This window comes from Lycium barbarum, chromosome 3 (assembly GCF_019175385.1).
Source record: "Lycium barbarum isolate Lr01 chromosome 3, ASM1917538v2, whole genome shotgun sequence".
Classification (NCBI taxonomy): domain Eukaryota; kingdom Viridiplantae; phylum Streptophyta; class Magnoliopsida; order Solanales; family Solanaceae; genus Lycium; species Lycium barbarum.
This window is the reverse complement of record NC_083339.1, coordinates 119953203-119969067: the sequence shown is the minus strand read 5'-3', so window position 1 is coordinate 119969067 and position 15865 is coordinate 119953203. Positions and strand designations below refer to the sequence as shown.

The 15865-nt window shown below is 35.4% G+C and overlaps 2 protein-coding genes across 3 annotated transcripts; both read left to right on the top strand.

The window, feature by feature from the left end:
• Nucleotides 1–278: 278 nt before the first annotated feature.
• On the top strand, nt 279–6913 carry LOC132632068 (probable plastid-lipid-associated protein 14, chloroplastic). Of its 2 annotated transcripts, none has more exons than XM_060347863.1 (14): nt 279–435; nt 758–1076; nt 1470–1513; nt 1603–1681; nt 1779–1895; nt 2188–2370; nt 2464–2550; nt 3202–3308; nt 3401–3488; nt 3562–3642; nt 4474–4550; nt 5086–5221; nt 5686–5748; nt 6245–6913. In XM_060347863.1, exons 2-14 carry the CDS (start codon nt 771–773, stop codon nt 6884–6886), a joined length of 2010 nt encoding a protein of 669 aa, XP_060203846.1. In that variant the 5' UTR covers nt 279–435; nt 758–770; the 3' UTR covers nt 6887–6913. The 2 variants fall into 2 exon arrangements, with proteins under 2 accessions (XP_060203846.1, XP_060203847.1); XM_060347864.1 differs by having other exon boundaries at nt 281–435; nt 761–1076.
• Nucleotides 6914–7913: 1000 nt separating this feature from the next.
• On the top strand, nt 7914–10735 carry LOC132634064 (uncharacterized). The gene is made up of 2 exons (XM_060350380.1): nt 7914–8272; nt 9451–10735. Exon 2 carries the CDS (start codon nt 9462–9464, stop codon nt 10515–10517), a length of 1056 nt encoding a protein of 351 aa, XP_060206363.1. The 5' UTR covers nt 7914–8272; nt 9451–9461; the 3' UTR covers nt 10518–10735.
• Nucleotides 10736–15865: the final 5130 nt, after the last annotated feature.

Below are 15865 nucleotides of genomic sequence, written 5' to 3'. Positions count from 1 at the left end.
GTGGTATACTTACTACTACTCTGTTTATACAGTTTTTTTTTTAATCCGAATAAAAAATATATATATATATATATATTTAGAAATAATTTAACTTCAAACTTCTTCTTTACCCTAAATGAAATGATTTCCGACCACATATATATGTATAATTTATTTTAAATCACAAATTTCAAAAAATATTTCTTTCTTTCTAAAATTAAACTCGGTGTCTAATCAAATTTTACGGGATAAATTGGGCTTGTTATGTACTAGTAGTAGTAGATATTTGGGTAGGCGGACGTAGACACGCGGTAGACTCGTGTGGAAACGCCTCAAACTTAGTGTTACACGCCACTCTCACAAGCTTCCTTTATTCTTCTCTGCAACTGCAACTCTCTCTTCACTATTTATATATTTGCCTCTCCTCTCTACACTTCTCCTATCTCTCTCTTTCTGGTAAGTCAAATTCACTTTATTTCTTTTTTCTTTTTCCTTTTTTGGTTTCTAGGTTTGGTAAATTATTAAATTTGAGCTGATTCCAGTTGACTTTATGATTACGAATTGACGATCCTACCACTGTTGCATCAGCTCAAATTTAATCTAATTTACCTATTCAAATTCTTATGTTTATTTGTTATTTTTACACTTTGTGAATTGTTTGTGTATGTCTTTGATCGTTTAGAATTCGACGTCTCTGCACTATTTTCCTAATTTTCTATTCAAATTCTTATGTTTATTTGCTATTCGAGAATTGACAACTGTTTTGTGTATCATTTAGAAGTCGACGTAAAATGGCGGGTATGGGAGTATATTCAAGTCCAAAAATGGAATATGTTGAAGGAGGTTGCTTCAGTTTTATTAATTCGTCGACTAGTCTAAAACTATGGCCTATGATTGCGAGAAAAAACTTTCCAATTTGGCGAAAAAGGGTACAAGTGACTTGTTCATTGCCAAATACATTGTCTCCATTAGGATCAGAGGACAATGCAACCTTAACTAGCAGTGATTCCCTCGAGGATGAGTTCAGCCACGTGACGAAATTTGAAATGTCTGATTTTAAGATACGGAATCGTGTCAGCATTGGCCTTGGTGGCAAGGTAATGAACTTTCCAATGGTCAAAAACACACCTAAACTGTAAACATACCTCCACTACTGTCCGTTGTTCTATTTACCTACCTAAACTGTCACTCATTCTGTAGTAAAACACACTCCATGTTGAGTTGCACCTCACACGCCTATTGTGGGTTGATTTTAAATATTTGGCCAACTCAGCATCGAGGTCTGTGTTTTAATAGAAAGGGATTTATAGTTTAGGTAGGTAAAGGAAACAATGGATAGTTAGAGTAATGAAACTCACGAAAAAGTGATAGTTTAGGTGTATTTTTGACCATTAACTCATTCTTCTATTAGAACAGTGAATTTGTTTTGGTTTGGAAGTAAAATGTTATAGAATACTTAATCTTGGGTTGCATTTTGTGCTTTGTGGCAGGGAGATGAAATAGTGTTTGAAGCAATGGTGAATGATCCTCATAGGTGAGTGTTTCCTTGTGGTACAATGTTGAGTGGACGACCGAATTATAGTAGTAAAACTCATCATTTCCTGATTTTAACGATAAATGCAGTCCATTGTATAAGACCAGAGTTGTACTTAGACAACTTCTTAGTGCTCGAGCAAAGCGGAGAGGACGTCGTGCAATAGAGGTATATTGCACCTAGCCATTATTTTTTGTACTTGTGTATCAGTTCCGGAGATGTCTCGTGCTTTGTCCATTAATTATTGATAGTCCATGTGTTTTAGGTGTTGAAGAGACTGGCACGTCGTAAGCTCATGTATCATTCGTACTCGATGCAAGTGCATGGGTATATCTGCTCATCCATGATAGATGAGAACAGTTCATTCACCCTAGTCCATGGGGTATGTTGATTTCGATGTTAAGCTCATTCTTTATTTTTAAGGGACTATTCTTTGACTTAACATAATGAAGATAATTATACTTGCTTAGTCTCAAAAGTTCTAATCGAGTACTTTTTAGCTCCACGCAGGTGCTTGAGAAATAACTAATACAAGTACTGTAGACCTGCTTAAATGAAACGTAATGAGTTTTCTTCTTTGCATATAGTGAGCATTAGTATTTAAACTATCTATGTTTCCTATTTTAGACCTTCAAATAGCTGACATCCTTGAGGACCTTGGTTTGTTCTCTCAGCATCATGGAAGTTCTTCATTGAGACACTGGCTTCAACGATCCGATTGGCTTCCAACTCTGGAAGCTACTCTTTCTCTAGATCAGGAGTCTGTTAGAAGGGTGGGGGATGATACTATAGGAGGGCCAGCTATTTCTCGACAATTGCGACTAATCCGAATTCTAATGAGGGATCTCTTGATTGGAGTATGTGCTGTGTGCTTTCATTCTTATCTGAACAGGTACCAGATAACAAGTTTTCCTCTATTTTCTGATTGATCCTTGATTCTCGTCTCTCAGGTGAACTATGTACACAGCCATGGCCTTGCTCATACAGAGCTGAGGCTTGAAAATTTGCACATTAGCGCGGTGGATAAACATATTAAAGTGAGTGTCATTCTTATTGCCTGTTTGTAGTAGGGATTGGATGGTATTAGTACATTAAGGACAAAGTACTGCAACTAACGCTTGGATGCCTTCACATGCTTAAATTTTGTGATAGGCATACCATAATGGTTAGACTTTCACCTTCTACTATAAAGGAAAATGTACAATTATCATGAAAACGGATAGGTTATACTCTCTATAGGTTCCAAATTGTCTGGTGGGAGACAAGTTTATTTTGTGAAACTAGAGCTACGAACCATGTCTTAATTATTACTACATCTAGAATACATGCCATAACGCATAAATTTGACAATACTTCAGCATACTTGATCAATACTTACTCTGGTATACAATCTCTTCTATTAGTTCATCCAGATGCTAATTATTGTGATATTGCAAGAGTGCTTACTTAGATTTGGATACTAGCTGTTTTGCCAAAGGACAAAAATCCCTACGTTTTGTTTTTCTTTCTGATGGCTAGTGGTTCTGATACTTATTGCTGATATGGTTCCATTTGGAAACATTGTGCTATACTTCAAAATTTAAACCAAAATATGCATTTTGATAGTTTAACATTTCAACTTTACCTATCTGGGAAGAAGAGTTCTATTTTTATTTGTCTTGAGTGTCCAACTGATCACTTCTTATCAGGTAGGTATATTGGGAAATGCTGCTGACTTTAATGAGGCTGATCCTGCGGATAACACATCTGATGACAATATGGATAGGAGGAGAATGATGATTGCATTTGACATGAGGTATGTCGTGCATACTTAGATATTTATGTTTTTTTAATTTAGCGTGAAGCAAGTTAGTCATGAATTTCTATCTGGTTTTACCTGTTGCAAAGATGTGTTGGATTCATCATGGCAAAAATGGTTTTGAGGGAACTCATGGACCCAACGATCTTTGCCAAGTTCAAAGCATTCCTCACCAAGGTTGTGCACTATTCTTAGATGTTTCCCATATACATGCTTTCACATGCAATAACTTTGTTCACATCATCTTCAGGGAAATGATCCCTCCTGTTTGCGCGAGTTTCTTGTGCATGCTGTAAAAAGAAATTCTTCAGCGGAAAATTTTGGTTTACAAGTTAGTACCCAATCCCTTGTTTATTGTCGACTGTTCCATTGTTGTTTGCTGAAAGTCAAGAGAATTGAATATAGTTATAAATCAATTATGACTAATGAATTCTTTTTGTAGGCTATATTTATTAACTTCCTTCTTTCTATGAACATAACTATGTAAGTTCTTTTGTGCTCAAAGTGTCGGTGAAATAATCACATTTCTCAAAAGGTGTCAAATTGACGGGTATGGAGATTATAAGTGGTTGAGTTAATAAACAAGTTATGTCTCAACTCGTCTGAGATTTACTTAGTAAGAGCGTCATAGCCCAATTAGCTTAACTCAAACCACTCTTCTATTTGTTTTACAAGTCATGTCTCAACCTGAGGACTCTTATGAGGTTGTCCTGTTCCCTACTAGATTAGAAAATTGAGTTTATGAGATTCAAATATATGAAGGTGGATGTAAATGAGTAATTTTTTTATCACATGGTTACTTGGTTAGTTCATCTTGCTATAATGAAGGGTGAATATTGTGACACATGGTAAAATATTTATTATTGTGTAGCCTTATTTAGGTAATTCACTTAGGTAAAGGTGGGTGTAATTCACCTATTTAGGTAATTCTCCCTTTTTATCAACTTTTTACGTATTTCATGTTGTTTGATATCGTCTTATATCTAGTAACCTAAAGTCCTGATAAGAAGCCCGCTGGGAATATTGCCAACAATAATTCAGGACAAGTTCTCTCCCGCTGGGAATATTGCCAACAATAATTCAGGACAAGTTCTCTCCCCTTCCTCGTCACTGTTTGCTTTCCATTTTTTTGGTAATATACTAAATTTTGTTGTTCTTGCAGATACTCGATAGAAACTGGGGTGCTGGTTGGCATTTGCTCTCAGTACTCCTTGCACCTAAACCTTTTGACAGGATAAGGTAAACTGAGTCGTTGTGGGTTGATGATGCCTTCTGGAAACTTCATATGCATGCATCAGATCTTAAATTTCTTACAAGCTATGCAGTATTAATGAAAACCAGTCTATTAGATGAGAATTTATGGTCAAGAGATTAGAGTAAATTTTCTTGAAGATGACAGAATTGATGAACTGCATAAAGAACACTTGCTACTTAAATATTTGAATTTTTTTTGGAGAAATATGTATCTTCTTATCAGAACATCAAAAATCATTTTGGGGGCTGATCAAGGAGAAGCAACTTCTAATGATGACGAGTTTTCTTGGTAAAACAGAGAGATTGTGACCTCTAATAGAGTAGCTTAGAAGAATTTTTACATTAAGTTAAAAAGCATGACAGGTTGAATGTTCATAATTTTAGATACTTTATTTCTAGTGGTGATATTTACTTCTCACAACAGCAGTATTAACTAGAGCACCACTATAGATAGTTAAGTGAATGACATTAATGTATAATTACATCAACATTAATGAAGATCTGTACTGATATTTCACAGTTGCTTAAATGCTCTGAGGCACCCCTTCTTGTGTGGACCAAAATGGCGTGTGAATCCATCAGTTGATCTAATCAGATGGAGTCTTGGCTCAACCACTGTTCGAATTGCAGAGGAATACATTTATGGGCAGCAGCAGGTAATAACTGTCAGCTGATCGTGAAAAGTAGTTCTTCTGTCGATTTCATACTACAAAGAGTGTTTGATTTTCTAATGTATAATCACTTCTATCTCCCCTCCTAGTTTCTCAACGGTCTATTTGAAAAACATACCTTTTATTTCAGCTGGAATTTCGAATGTCTTCACTCCTTTTATCTGTAGTTAAGCTTGCTTCTTTCTTGTAGTATTAGTTCTTATTTACTGTTAGATTTGCTAAAATATGCCCCTCAAATTTTTTCATTCAAGCATCATCAAATTATAGTTCTATTTAGCTCATCATTACTATATTTCTTTAGTCATCAGTCTTCACTTGGTAACACAGATGCTTTGTGCACCGGGCTGCCGTGTCCATTAGTCCTCACATGGTGAAACCTGTCAGCAGGATCAGAAACTAAAGGATTTGTTAATCTATTCTTTCCTTTCTGTGTTTCTTCTTTTTTCCAGCGAAGTAGGCTTGCTCATTTCATTGAACTAATGGAGATGCTAAATCCTTATCCAAAGCCAAAGGTAAAAATCTCTCTTCTTTATTTCAAATTTTTACATTCTTTAGTTAGTGAAGAACTTCTGCATCATCTGTTTCTCAGTTATAGCAGTTTGCAGTGTTTGTTTTACAGTTTCTCCAAATCGCACATATTATGCATTTCATGCTGGTTCTTTTTGTGCAATTACCTGCATTGCAAGGTCCCATGCACTGATGTTAAGAGTATGACGGTTATTTGTTAACTTTCTTTAGTGGTCCTTCTCTGCTGCCCAACTGTTACAAATTTGCTTTGCAAACTGAATAACACCTAATATCTGCTGCCCTTTGTTTGAGTTCTGTTTATTCAATTAAATATGCTCCACTTGATCTGCTTCTGAACTCTATTTAGTACTGATTCTTTGTAAAATTCGTTGCTTGCGTTTGTCCAATTGGAAAGAATTGGTTTTCCTTGTAAATGATACCTATTATGCCTTGAGCAATGTGCTTACGCTTGCAACTGAATGAGTATCTACTGATCTGCAGCATTGGCTGGGATTGCTTCCTGGAAAGTGGCGCCTGTTATACTGTACTGGTAGACATATAGGATTGACCCTTCGACAGCCTTCTGTTAGAGCACTCATTGGGGAAGCATACCTAACGATATCTAAAGTATCAAAACCTAACACAACATTTTCAGCTGCCTCGCATATTAGCTTCACTGTTATGGCTGGTAGGGACTGGGCTCATGACAAGTCTGGTGTAGGTGGAAAATTGCAAGTTAATTCATTTTCCAGATTGAGAGCTGGGAGACGGTTATATCTTAAGGAGGAAACTACCACCTCGACATCTCCCTCAGCTACACCAGATGCTCAAGCTTCCGTCCTGAAAAGGTTATCCAGTAAGAAATGGAGGAAAGCCATCCCGATAAACGAAGTCCCTTCAAGCCTTTCTGTAGCTAAGCTTGTGTCAAGTGAAATCGACGTGATGATGAGTCTTAATGAACCACTGAGTGGAAACATGGAAGTTGCACAGAAAGCACTTCAAGAAGTACGCACTCAAATACCTCCTGAAATGTTTGATCTGTCAAAAATCGTTTGCGGAACATATTTAGATTCAAGATTGCTTGTGCTTCGAAGTGTAAATGGATCTGCCCTCGTTTTTACTAGATGTACAAATGACAGTTGATTGTGACTAAAAAAAATTATTCATCCACTTTGTAAGTAAGATCATATTTTAGTTTTCTGTATTTGCTAACAGGGAGCAAACAAGCGATTGGTAAGAATTGAAACCAGGATTTGTGTATTTTAGATCACAGAGATTCTTCTAATCTCTCTTACTATGTCACCCACTTTCTAGCAAAAGATCTATGCGCATCACAAGTGTTGAAGGAAAATACGGATCCTACGGCTTATTATCCGATGAGGGTGTGAGTGTCAAATGAACAGATTGGGCTATACATGGACGGGTTAAAATGCAGAGTTGATAAATATAACTATTATGGATGAAATGAACTGCCAAGTTTTAATTAAGAAAATTAAACGACTATTACGATTATCCTCCTATATAACACCCAACAAAAATATCATTCTAAAAATATTTGACAAGATTTTTCAGGATCAATTTAAGCTACATACCAATTCAATTTTTAAATGGGCAGATCAAAATGAAAATAATCTACCCAAACTTGGGGGTAGTTAAAGGGATCATGGTTTCATAGGCTAATTTAATCACACATAAAGGAATGGAGCAACTAAATGGTCGGAGGGATAGAATGGTATTGCATTATTAGTAATTGGAATTATCCCATGTTTGGTTGGTGGAATAACTCCTTTTGACATCCCACTCAATCTCATGGATAAAAGGTCCCGTTGTATCCCACCCAATCCCATCTATATGGAATAACTTATCCCTCCTACCAAACAATCCCTAACAGACAGATTAATGGCGTGCTAGAACTAAGTTAAATCCACCATGCCAATCAATCTAAGTTCGTTTCATTTTAATACTAAAAGATTTGTCTTTTAATACAAGACATCTAGTTTTTAATATTAAAATGAAACGTAATTTTTTTTTCCACATATTTCCTTAACCAGGCTAAAAGAACACGCGACAAACATTTGTGGCCCCAAAAAAGTTGCAGGCATGTTCATGGAAAATTCAGTAACCATTCATGTGATACGACTCCAAGAATTTGATGAACTAGACCCGGCAATGCAGACGCGCGCGCCAGCATGCCTGTACTACAATCTATCTATCTATACTATATTAAAAGCATTAACTCGTTAACTTGAAAGTTAAATTACGTAAATACCCTTCTTATTTAACTAATTTTCCTATTTAATTAATTGCTTATTACTATTTTATTAATTATAAAAAAAGAAGTACAGATAGACCTAAACGCTTCTTGCTGTAGGAACAGTTGCCACAAGCCTTTACACCCTGATTTGAAGAGAGTCGTCGTACTTGTAATAAGTTGTCATCCGAAGAGTTGCCAGCGTTTTGCTGTCACTTTCTCCTCATGATATTCTTTGTTAACCTTCCCTTCATCAAATTGTCATCTCCTTCTCTCAGGTTTTTCCTATTCTCCTTGGTCGTTAGATTTCCGGCACTGCTACTATTCGTCCATCTATTTAAGTTTTTTTACTTTGTTTCTCTATTTCTCTGTTATGTTTTGATTTTCGGCCTAAATAGTCACGGACAAGGCATAGAATAACCTTTTTCACCGATTTCCACTATTTATCGCAAAAACTCCGTGGAGGGAAATTATGCGATTTGGCATCTGAGCGTGATGCCATGATTCAGAAGATAGAAGGGTTTATAAAAATGCACGCAAAAAAGGGGCTTATTATCACGTTGTTATGAAATATAGTAAATATAGATTATGGATGTCCACTACACAAATATAATGCCTCTTCCATTATCTTCCACCATTTTAATGGATCTTTCACCATCTTAATGGTTCTTCCATTATCTCATATATTGAATGCATATGTAGCACTATAAATAGAGGCATAAGTTTTCATATGGTATATACTTGAACACATTTTGGAAGAATAGTAAAAATCTCTCCTCTTTTGTCATTCTATTTCTATGGTTTTCATCCATTAATATTGTGACTCTTTTAGCATCATTTTATAACACGTTATCAGCACGAGTCTCTAACTTCATTACCGTCGCTCCAATCACTCCAAGTTGAATCTACTTTTTCATCTGGTATGCGTTTTTACCACCCTTCTAATATAAGTTATGCAAATAGAAAGTTAATTAGCTTCTAAGTCATCTGCCAATTCTATTTTTATGCAAATATTTTTGTACCATACATTTGGTCTGTCAATTGATATTCCGCTGCCAATTCGCTTTTAGTATTCTCATGAAATAATAAATCTTTATGTGCTATAGTAGTAAACATTTAACAGTTAACAACACTAATATGGTAATTTTTATAAAACAGTACTTTAAATATATATATTGGTTGGTGGTTGTGGATTAGTTGTTCTTTTAATAAGACCATGATTATATGTTACTGTTAATTTGATTGGGTTATATTGACTACAAGTTTGAGAGAAGAAACAGGTTGTTTTATGAAAAAATAAAAAAAAAGTATTGTTTGAAAAAAAAAATAATGTTTTTGTGAAAAAAAAAAAGGAAGGTACTGTGTTTGTAAAAAGGTATTGTTTTGTGGAAATTAAACTTACTATTTTTGAGATTATGTTGTTTAACTGTATCTAACTCAAATATTTCTATGATAGTTTTGATCATCATGTCGAATTTGTCGAAGCTTGAGTTTGTGGCACTTGATATCTCGGGAAAGAATTACCTATCATGGGTACTTGATGCTGAAATTCACCTAGACGCCAAAGGTCTTGGTGCCACTATTACTCAGGATAATACAACATCAAGTCAGGACAAAGCGAAGGCAATGATTTTCCTTCGTCATCATCTGGATGAAGGATTGAAGGTTGAATACCTGACAGTGAAAGATCCACTTGAATTGTGGACTGGTTTGAAGGAAAGGTATGACCACATTAAGGTAACGGTATTGCCCAGGGCTCGTTATGAGTGGATTCACTTACGGTTACAAGATTTTAAAACTGTATGTGATTATAACTCTGTTGTCTATAGAATTACTTCCCAACTGAAATTATGTGGGGATAATATAACTGACGAGGATATGTTGGAAAAGACTCTTACGACTTTTCATGCCTCCAATTTGGTATTACAACAACAGTACCGTGAAAGGGGTTTTAAAAAGCATGCTGATTTGATATCATGTCTTCTTGTGGCTGAGCAGCACAATACCCTTTTATTGAAAAATCATGAAGCCCGTCCCACTGGAACTGCTCCATTCCCGGAAGCGAATGTGGTAGCAACACATGGCCCAACTGAAAGAAGACAAAATAATCGAGGCCATAATAATGAGCGTTGGCGTGGCAGGGGCAAGGGACGATATAATAATCGTCGTGGTGGTGGTCACCATAAAAGGGAGAACAATATGGGTTATCAAGGCAATCCTTCAAGGAACAACTGTCATCGTTGTGGTTTGAAAGGTCACTGGAAAAATGAATGTCGGGCGCCTGAACATTTTGTCAGGCTTTATCAAAATTCCTTCAAAAGAAAGGCAAATAGAGGTGGTGCCTCTTCTGCTAATTCCCGGGTGGAGTCACACATGACTTTTAAAAATAACGATGAGGCAGGGCCTTCACAAAAATATGATGATAATGTTGAAGCTAATTTGGCTTTGAAAGATGATGATTTTGATGGGCTTGATGATATTACTCATTTGGAAGTTGAAGACTTCTTTGGAGATCGAAATTGAGATTTGATCGTTTCACTGGGGAATGTGTTATGTTATTATTTTTATTTATGTGTTTTAAGTTGTCTTTATGTTGTTTTATTTTCGAGAAGTACTTAAATTCTCTATGTTGTTTTATCTTCTGGATTAGTAATTAAGTTTTATATTGTTAGTTTCCGTATTTCTTACGATGTATTTTTGTTTTTATGAAGATAAATAAAATTCCCCAGTCTTTAATTGGATCCAAGATGAGTAATAGAGATATGTGCCTTTTGGATAGTGCTACAACTCACACTATATTAAGAGAAAAGAAATATTTCTCTCATTTGGTTATGAAAAGGGCTTGTGTTAATACAATATCTGGTAGTACAAAATTAATTGAGGGCTCTGGAAAAGCGACCTTATTACTACCTGGAGGAACAATATTGGCCATTAGTGATGCACTATATTGCAGCAAGTCTCGAAGAAACTTATTAAGTTTCAAGGTTATTCGCCAAAATGGTTATCACATTGAGACTGCCAATGAAGGAAAAGTTGAGTGCCTTTATATTATTACAATGAAAGCTGGGGAAAAGTTTGTGCATGAAAAATTACCCGCACTTTCTTCCGGGTTGTACCATACAAGTATTGGTGCGGTTGAAACACATGTTGTAGTAAATAAAAGGTTTAATGATTCTAATTATTTTATCATTTGGCATGACCGGTTGGGCCATCCCGGTTCTAGTATGATGCGCAAAATAATTAAGAATTCACATGGGCATACTTTGAAGAACCAAAAGATTCTTCAATTTAAGGAATTCTCTTGTGCTGCTTGTTCTCAAGGAAAATTGATTATTAAACCATCAGCAACTAAGGTTGGGATTGAATCCCCCGCATTTCTGGAACGTATACAAGGTGATATATGTGGGCCAATTCACCCTTCATGTGGACCATTTAAATATTATATGGTCTTGATTGATGCATCTACAAGATGGTCACATGTGTGCTTATTATCAACTCGCAATATGGCTTTTGCGAGATTGTTGGCTCAAATAATAAGGTTAAGAGCACAATTTTCAGATAATGCGATAAAGAAAATTCGTCTTGATAATGCTGGTGAGTTTACATCTCAGGCCTTTAATGATTATTGTACGGTCACGGGAATAACAGTTGAACATTCAGTTGCTCATGTTCATACTCAAAATGGTCTGGCAGAATCAATGATTAAACGCCTACAATTGATAGCTAGACCATTGCTAATGAGGACAAAACTTCCTGTTTCGGTATGGGGACATGCTATTTTGCATGCAGCAGCACTTGTGCGTATAAGGCCAACCAGTTATCATGAATTCTCCCCATTACAATTGGCTTTTGGTCAAGAGCCAAATATTTCCCATCTTCGAATTTTTGGATGTGCGGTATATGTTTCAATTGCTCCACCACAACGCACAAAGATGGGTCCCCAAAGAAGGTTGGGGATATATATTGGGTATGAATCTCCTTCAATTTTAAAATATTTAGAACCGATGACTGGAGATTTATTTACAGCAAGATTTGCCGATTGTCATTTTGATGAATCAGTATACCCAACATTAGGGGGAGAACATAAGCAGTTGGAAAAGGAGATAGATTGGAATGCATTATCACTATCTCATTTAGATCCTCGAACAAATCAATGTGAGCAAGAGGTTCAAAAGATGATTTATTTGCAAAATGTCGCAAATCAACTGCCAGATGCATTTACTAATCTTCCAAGAGTTACTAAATCTCATATTCTAGCTGCAAATACTCCAGTTCGAGTTGATGTCCCGGTAGGACAAACGGTTAATGCAAATGATTCCAGGCCACGTCTGAAACGTGGTAGACCAATCGGTTCCAAGGATAAAAATCCTCGAAAAAGAAAAGAAATAAATGATCAAGATGATCATCCTGTGAGGGAAATTGCTCAAGAAGAGGCCCGAGACATAATAAATGATAAGCCCACAGAGAAGGTCCAGATACTTCAAAATAATGATAGTGAAGAGATCTCGATAAGTTATGTCTCGGCGGGGAAAAGGTGGAACCGAAATGATATTGTGGTCGACAATACTTTTGCATATAATGTTGCTGTTGAGATAATGCAACAAGATGAGGATCTTGAGCCAAAATCTGTTGATGAATGTAGACAGAGAAATGATTGGCCAAAATGGAAGGACGCAATTCAAGAAGAATTGACTTCACTTGAAAAACGTGAAGTTTTCGGACCAATAGTCCGAACACCTGAAGATGTCAAGCCAGTGGGGTACAAATGGGTGTTTGTGCGAAAACGAAATGAGAAAGGTGAAGTCGTAAGATATAAAGCACGACTTGTGGCACAAGGATTTTCGCAAAGGCCTGGCATTGATTATGTGGAGACATATTCTCCTGTGGTGGATGCAATTACCTTTAGGTATCTAATAAATCTGGCAGTTCGTGAAAAGCTTGATATGCAACTGATGGATGTTATCACAGCCTATTTATATGGCTCATTGGACCAAGAAATTCTTATGAAAATCCCTGAAGGATTCAAAGTGCCCGAAGCATACAAAAGTTCGCAGGAAACCTGTTCAATAAAACTTCAGAAATCTTTATATGGATTGAAACAATCAGGGCGGATGTGGTACAATCGTCTTAGTGAATATTTGCTAAAGGAAGGATATAAAAATGATCCTATTTGTCCTTGTGTTTTTATAAGAAGATATGGGTCTGAATTTGTCATAATAGTTGTGTATGTTGATGACTTGAACATCATTGGCACTCCTAAAGAGCTTTCAAAAGCTATAGAGTGTTTGAAGAAAGAATTTGAAATGAAAGATCTAGGTAAGACAAAATTTTGTCTTGGCCTACAAATTGAGCATTTGACAAATGGAATATTTGTCCATCAATCAACATACACTGAAAAAGTTTTAAAGCGCTTTTACATGGATAAATCACATCCGTTGAGTACCCCGATGGTTGTGAGATCGCTTGACATAAATAAAGATCCATTTCGACCTAAGGATAATGATGAAGAGCTCATTGGTGATGAAACTCCATATCTCAGTGCAATTGGGGCATTGATGTATCTAGCCAATAATACCCGACCAAATATATGTTTTGCAGTAAGTTTATTGGCAAGATTCAGCTCCTCCCTAACAAAAAGACATTGGAATGGTGTTAAGCATATATTCAGATATCTTCAAGGAACAATTGATCTGGGATTATTTTATTCTTATGAATCCAAGTCAGATATGATCGGTTATGCAGATGCAGGATATTTATCTGACCCACATAAAGCCCGATCTCAAACAGGCTATTTATTTACATATGGAGGTACAGCTATATCATGGCGTTCAATGAAACAAACAATAGCTGCCACTTCTTCAAATCATGCGGAGATAATAGCCATTCATGAAGCTAGTCGGGAGTGTGTTTGGTTGAGATCAATGACTCAACATATTCAGGAAATGTGTGGTTTTATTTTGAAAAGGGATATTCCAACTATATTGTACGAAGATAATGCTGCATGTATTGCTCAACTGAAGGTTCTTTTTTCACCAAAGTTCTTTTTTACTCATGATCTTGAAAAGAAAGGTGAGATAGATGTTCAACAAATTCGCTCGATCGATAATTTGGCGGATCTGTTCACTAAAGCATTACCAACCTCGACATTTGAGAAGCTGATATACAAGATTGGAATGCGTCGTCTTCGAGAATTAAAGTGATCTTTTCATCAGGGGGAGAAAATACGCGCTGCACTCTTTTTTCCTTGGTCAAGATTTTATCCCATTGGGTTTTTCTGACAAGGTTTTTAACGAGGCAACAAATAATGTGTAACGAGGCACATATATGGACATCCAAGGGGGAGTGTTATGAAATATAGTAAATATAGAGTATGGATGTCCACTACACAAATATAATGCCTCTTCCATTATCCCACCATTTTAATGGATCTTCCACCATCTTAATGGTTCTTCCATTATCTTCCATTATCTCATATATTGAATGCATATGTAGCACTATAAATAGAGGCATAAGTTTTCATATGGTATATACTTGAACACATTTTGGAAGAATAGTAAAAATCTCTCCTCTTTTGTCATTCTATTTCTATGGTTTTCATCCATTAATATTGTGACTCTTTTAGCATCATTTTATAACAACGTGATAATTAAGATAATAACGTTACTCGCAATGAAGCCCCCCCCCCCCCCCCTCCCCAAGAAAAAAGATGCATCAGTTAAAAACAATAAAGTGGAGGTCTTTCTATTAGCGGTGTACATGAATCAGGTTGGTTCAGATTTTTTAAACGCCAAACCAAAATCAATTGCGTCAGATTTTTAAATTTATACACCAAACCAATAAAATTCGGGTTTTTCAACCTCGGATTTTCTCGGGTTATTCAGGTTTTTTTTTCCAAAATAGTCTTGATACAAAACATGTAACTTTTACTTCAAATATTTCTTTAGTCCTAGCAAGATACAACTATGTAATTAAGGTGTTTCATAAGAAAATAACACAAAATGCGAGAAGAGTGATGACATTGTATCAAAATATTCAACAAAAGATAATAAAATCGGTTAAAATAAATATTGCTAATTAATAAGCCATAAAGAAAATGACCATAATCTAAAAATAATAAGTCATGCTAAACTAAGTACGGCTAATAAGAAGTATTAATTACATGACAAGAAAAAAAATTAAGTTATGTATTTTCACTCTCTAAACCAATTATGCAAAACTAAAGAATATATATCCAACATTATTGTCATTCCTAGTGGTAAATTGAATTTCTTTTGTTAGTATTAGTGTTGAGTTGGTTTTAGTTTGGACTTTATATGAATTACTAACATTCATAAGATATAAAACTTATTCACATTCAAAATTCTAAGTTCAAGCTTGAATAATATGATAATAGATAAAAAAAATTACGAAAAAATTTAAGAAATATTTATAAATTACATTACAAATAAATATTTTTATGTATAAAATATTTTAAAAATTGAATACATGTAATGTCGGGTTGGTTTGGTTCGGTTTGACCTTTTTTAAATAAAACCAAACCAAACCAAACCAATTATGGTCGAATATTTTTTTTCAACACCAAACCAAACCACTAACCAGGTTTTTTTCTCGGTTTATCGGTTTGGTGCGATTTGTCGGTTTACTTTATACACTCCTACTTTCTATCATAAAAAAAAAAAATATAGAATAGCTATTATTATATTATTCAATTGGTGTTGGTTATGAGATACTTGGTAAGGTTTGCTCAACATGTGCTTGACAAAGTCTGTTTGAAGGATAAATAATTTTTAGACTACTTTGAAAAAAACATATGGATTCAGTTTAGAGTCCGGAACCAAAATGCCCCCAAAAATATTATTTTGAACCAAAAT

Bases quoted from the DNA above. Each gene is read 5' to 3' on its own strand.
- LOC132632068 (XM_060347863.1), top strand. From the start codon at position 771: ATGGCGGGTATGGGAGTATATTCAAGTCCAAAAATGGAATATGTTGAA. The intron at 3,489-3,561 runs GTTGTGCACTAT...CATCATCTTCAG, and splicing joins TCAAAGCATTCCTCACCAAG to GGAAATGATCCCTCCTGTTT. The intron at 4,551-5,085 runs GTAAACTGAGTC...GATATTTCACAG, and splicing joins AAACCTTTTGACAGGATAAG to TTGCTTAAATGCTCTGAGGC.
- LOC132634064 (XM_060350380.1), top strand. From the start codon at position 9,462: ATGTCGAATTTGTCGAAGCTTGAGTTTGTGGCACTTGATATCTCGGGA.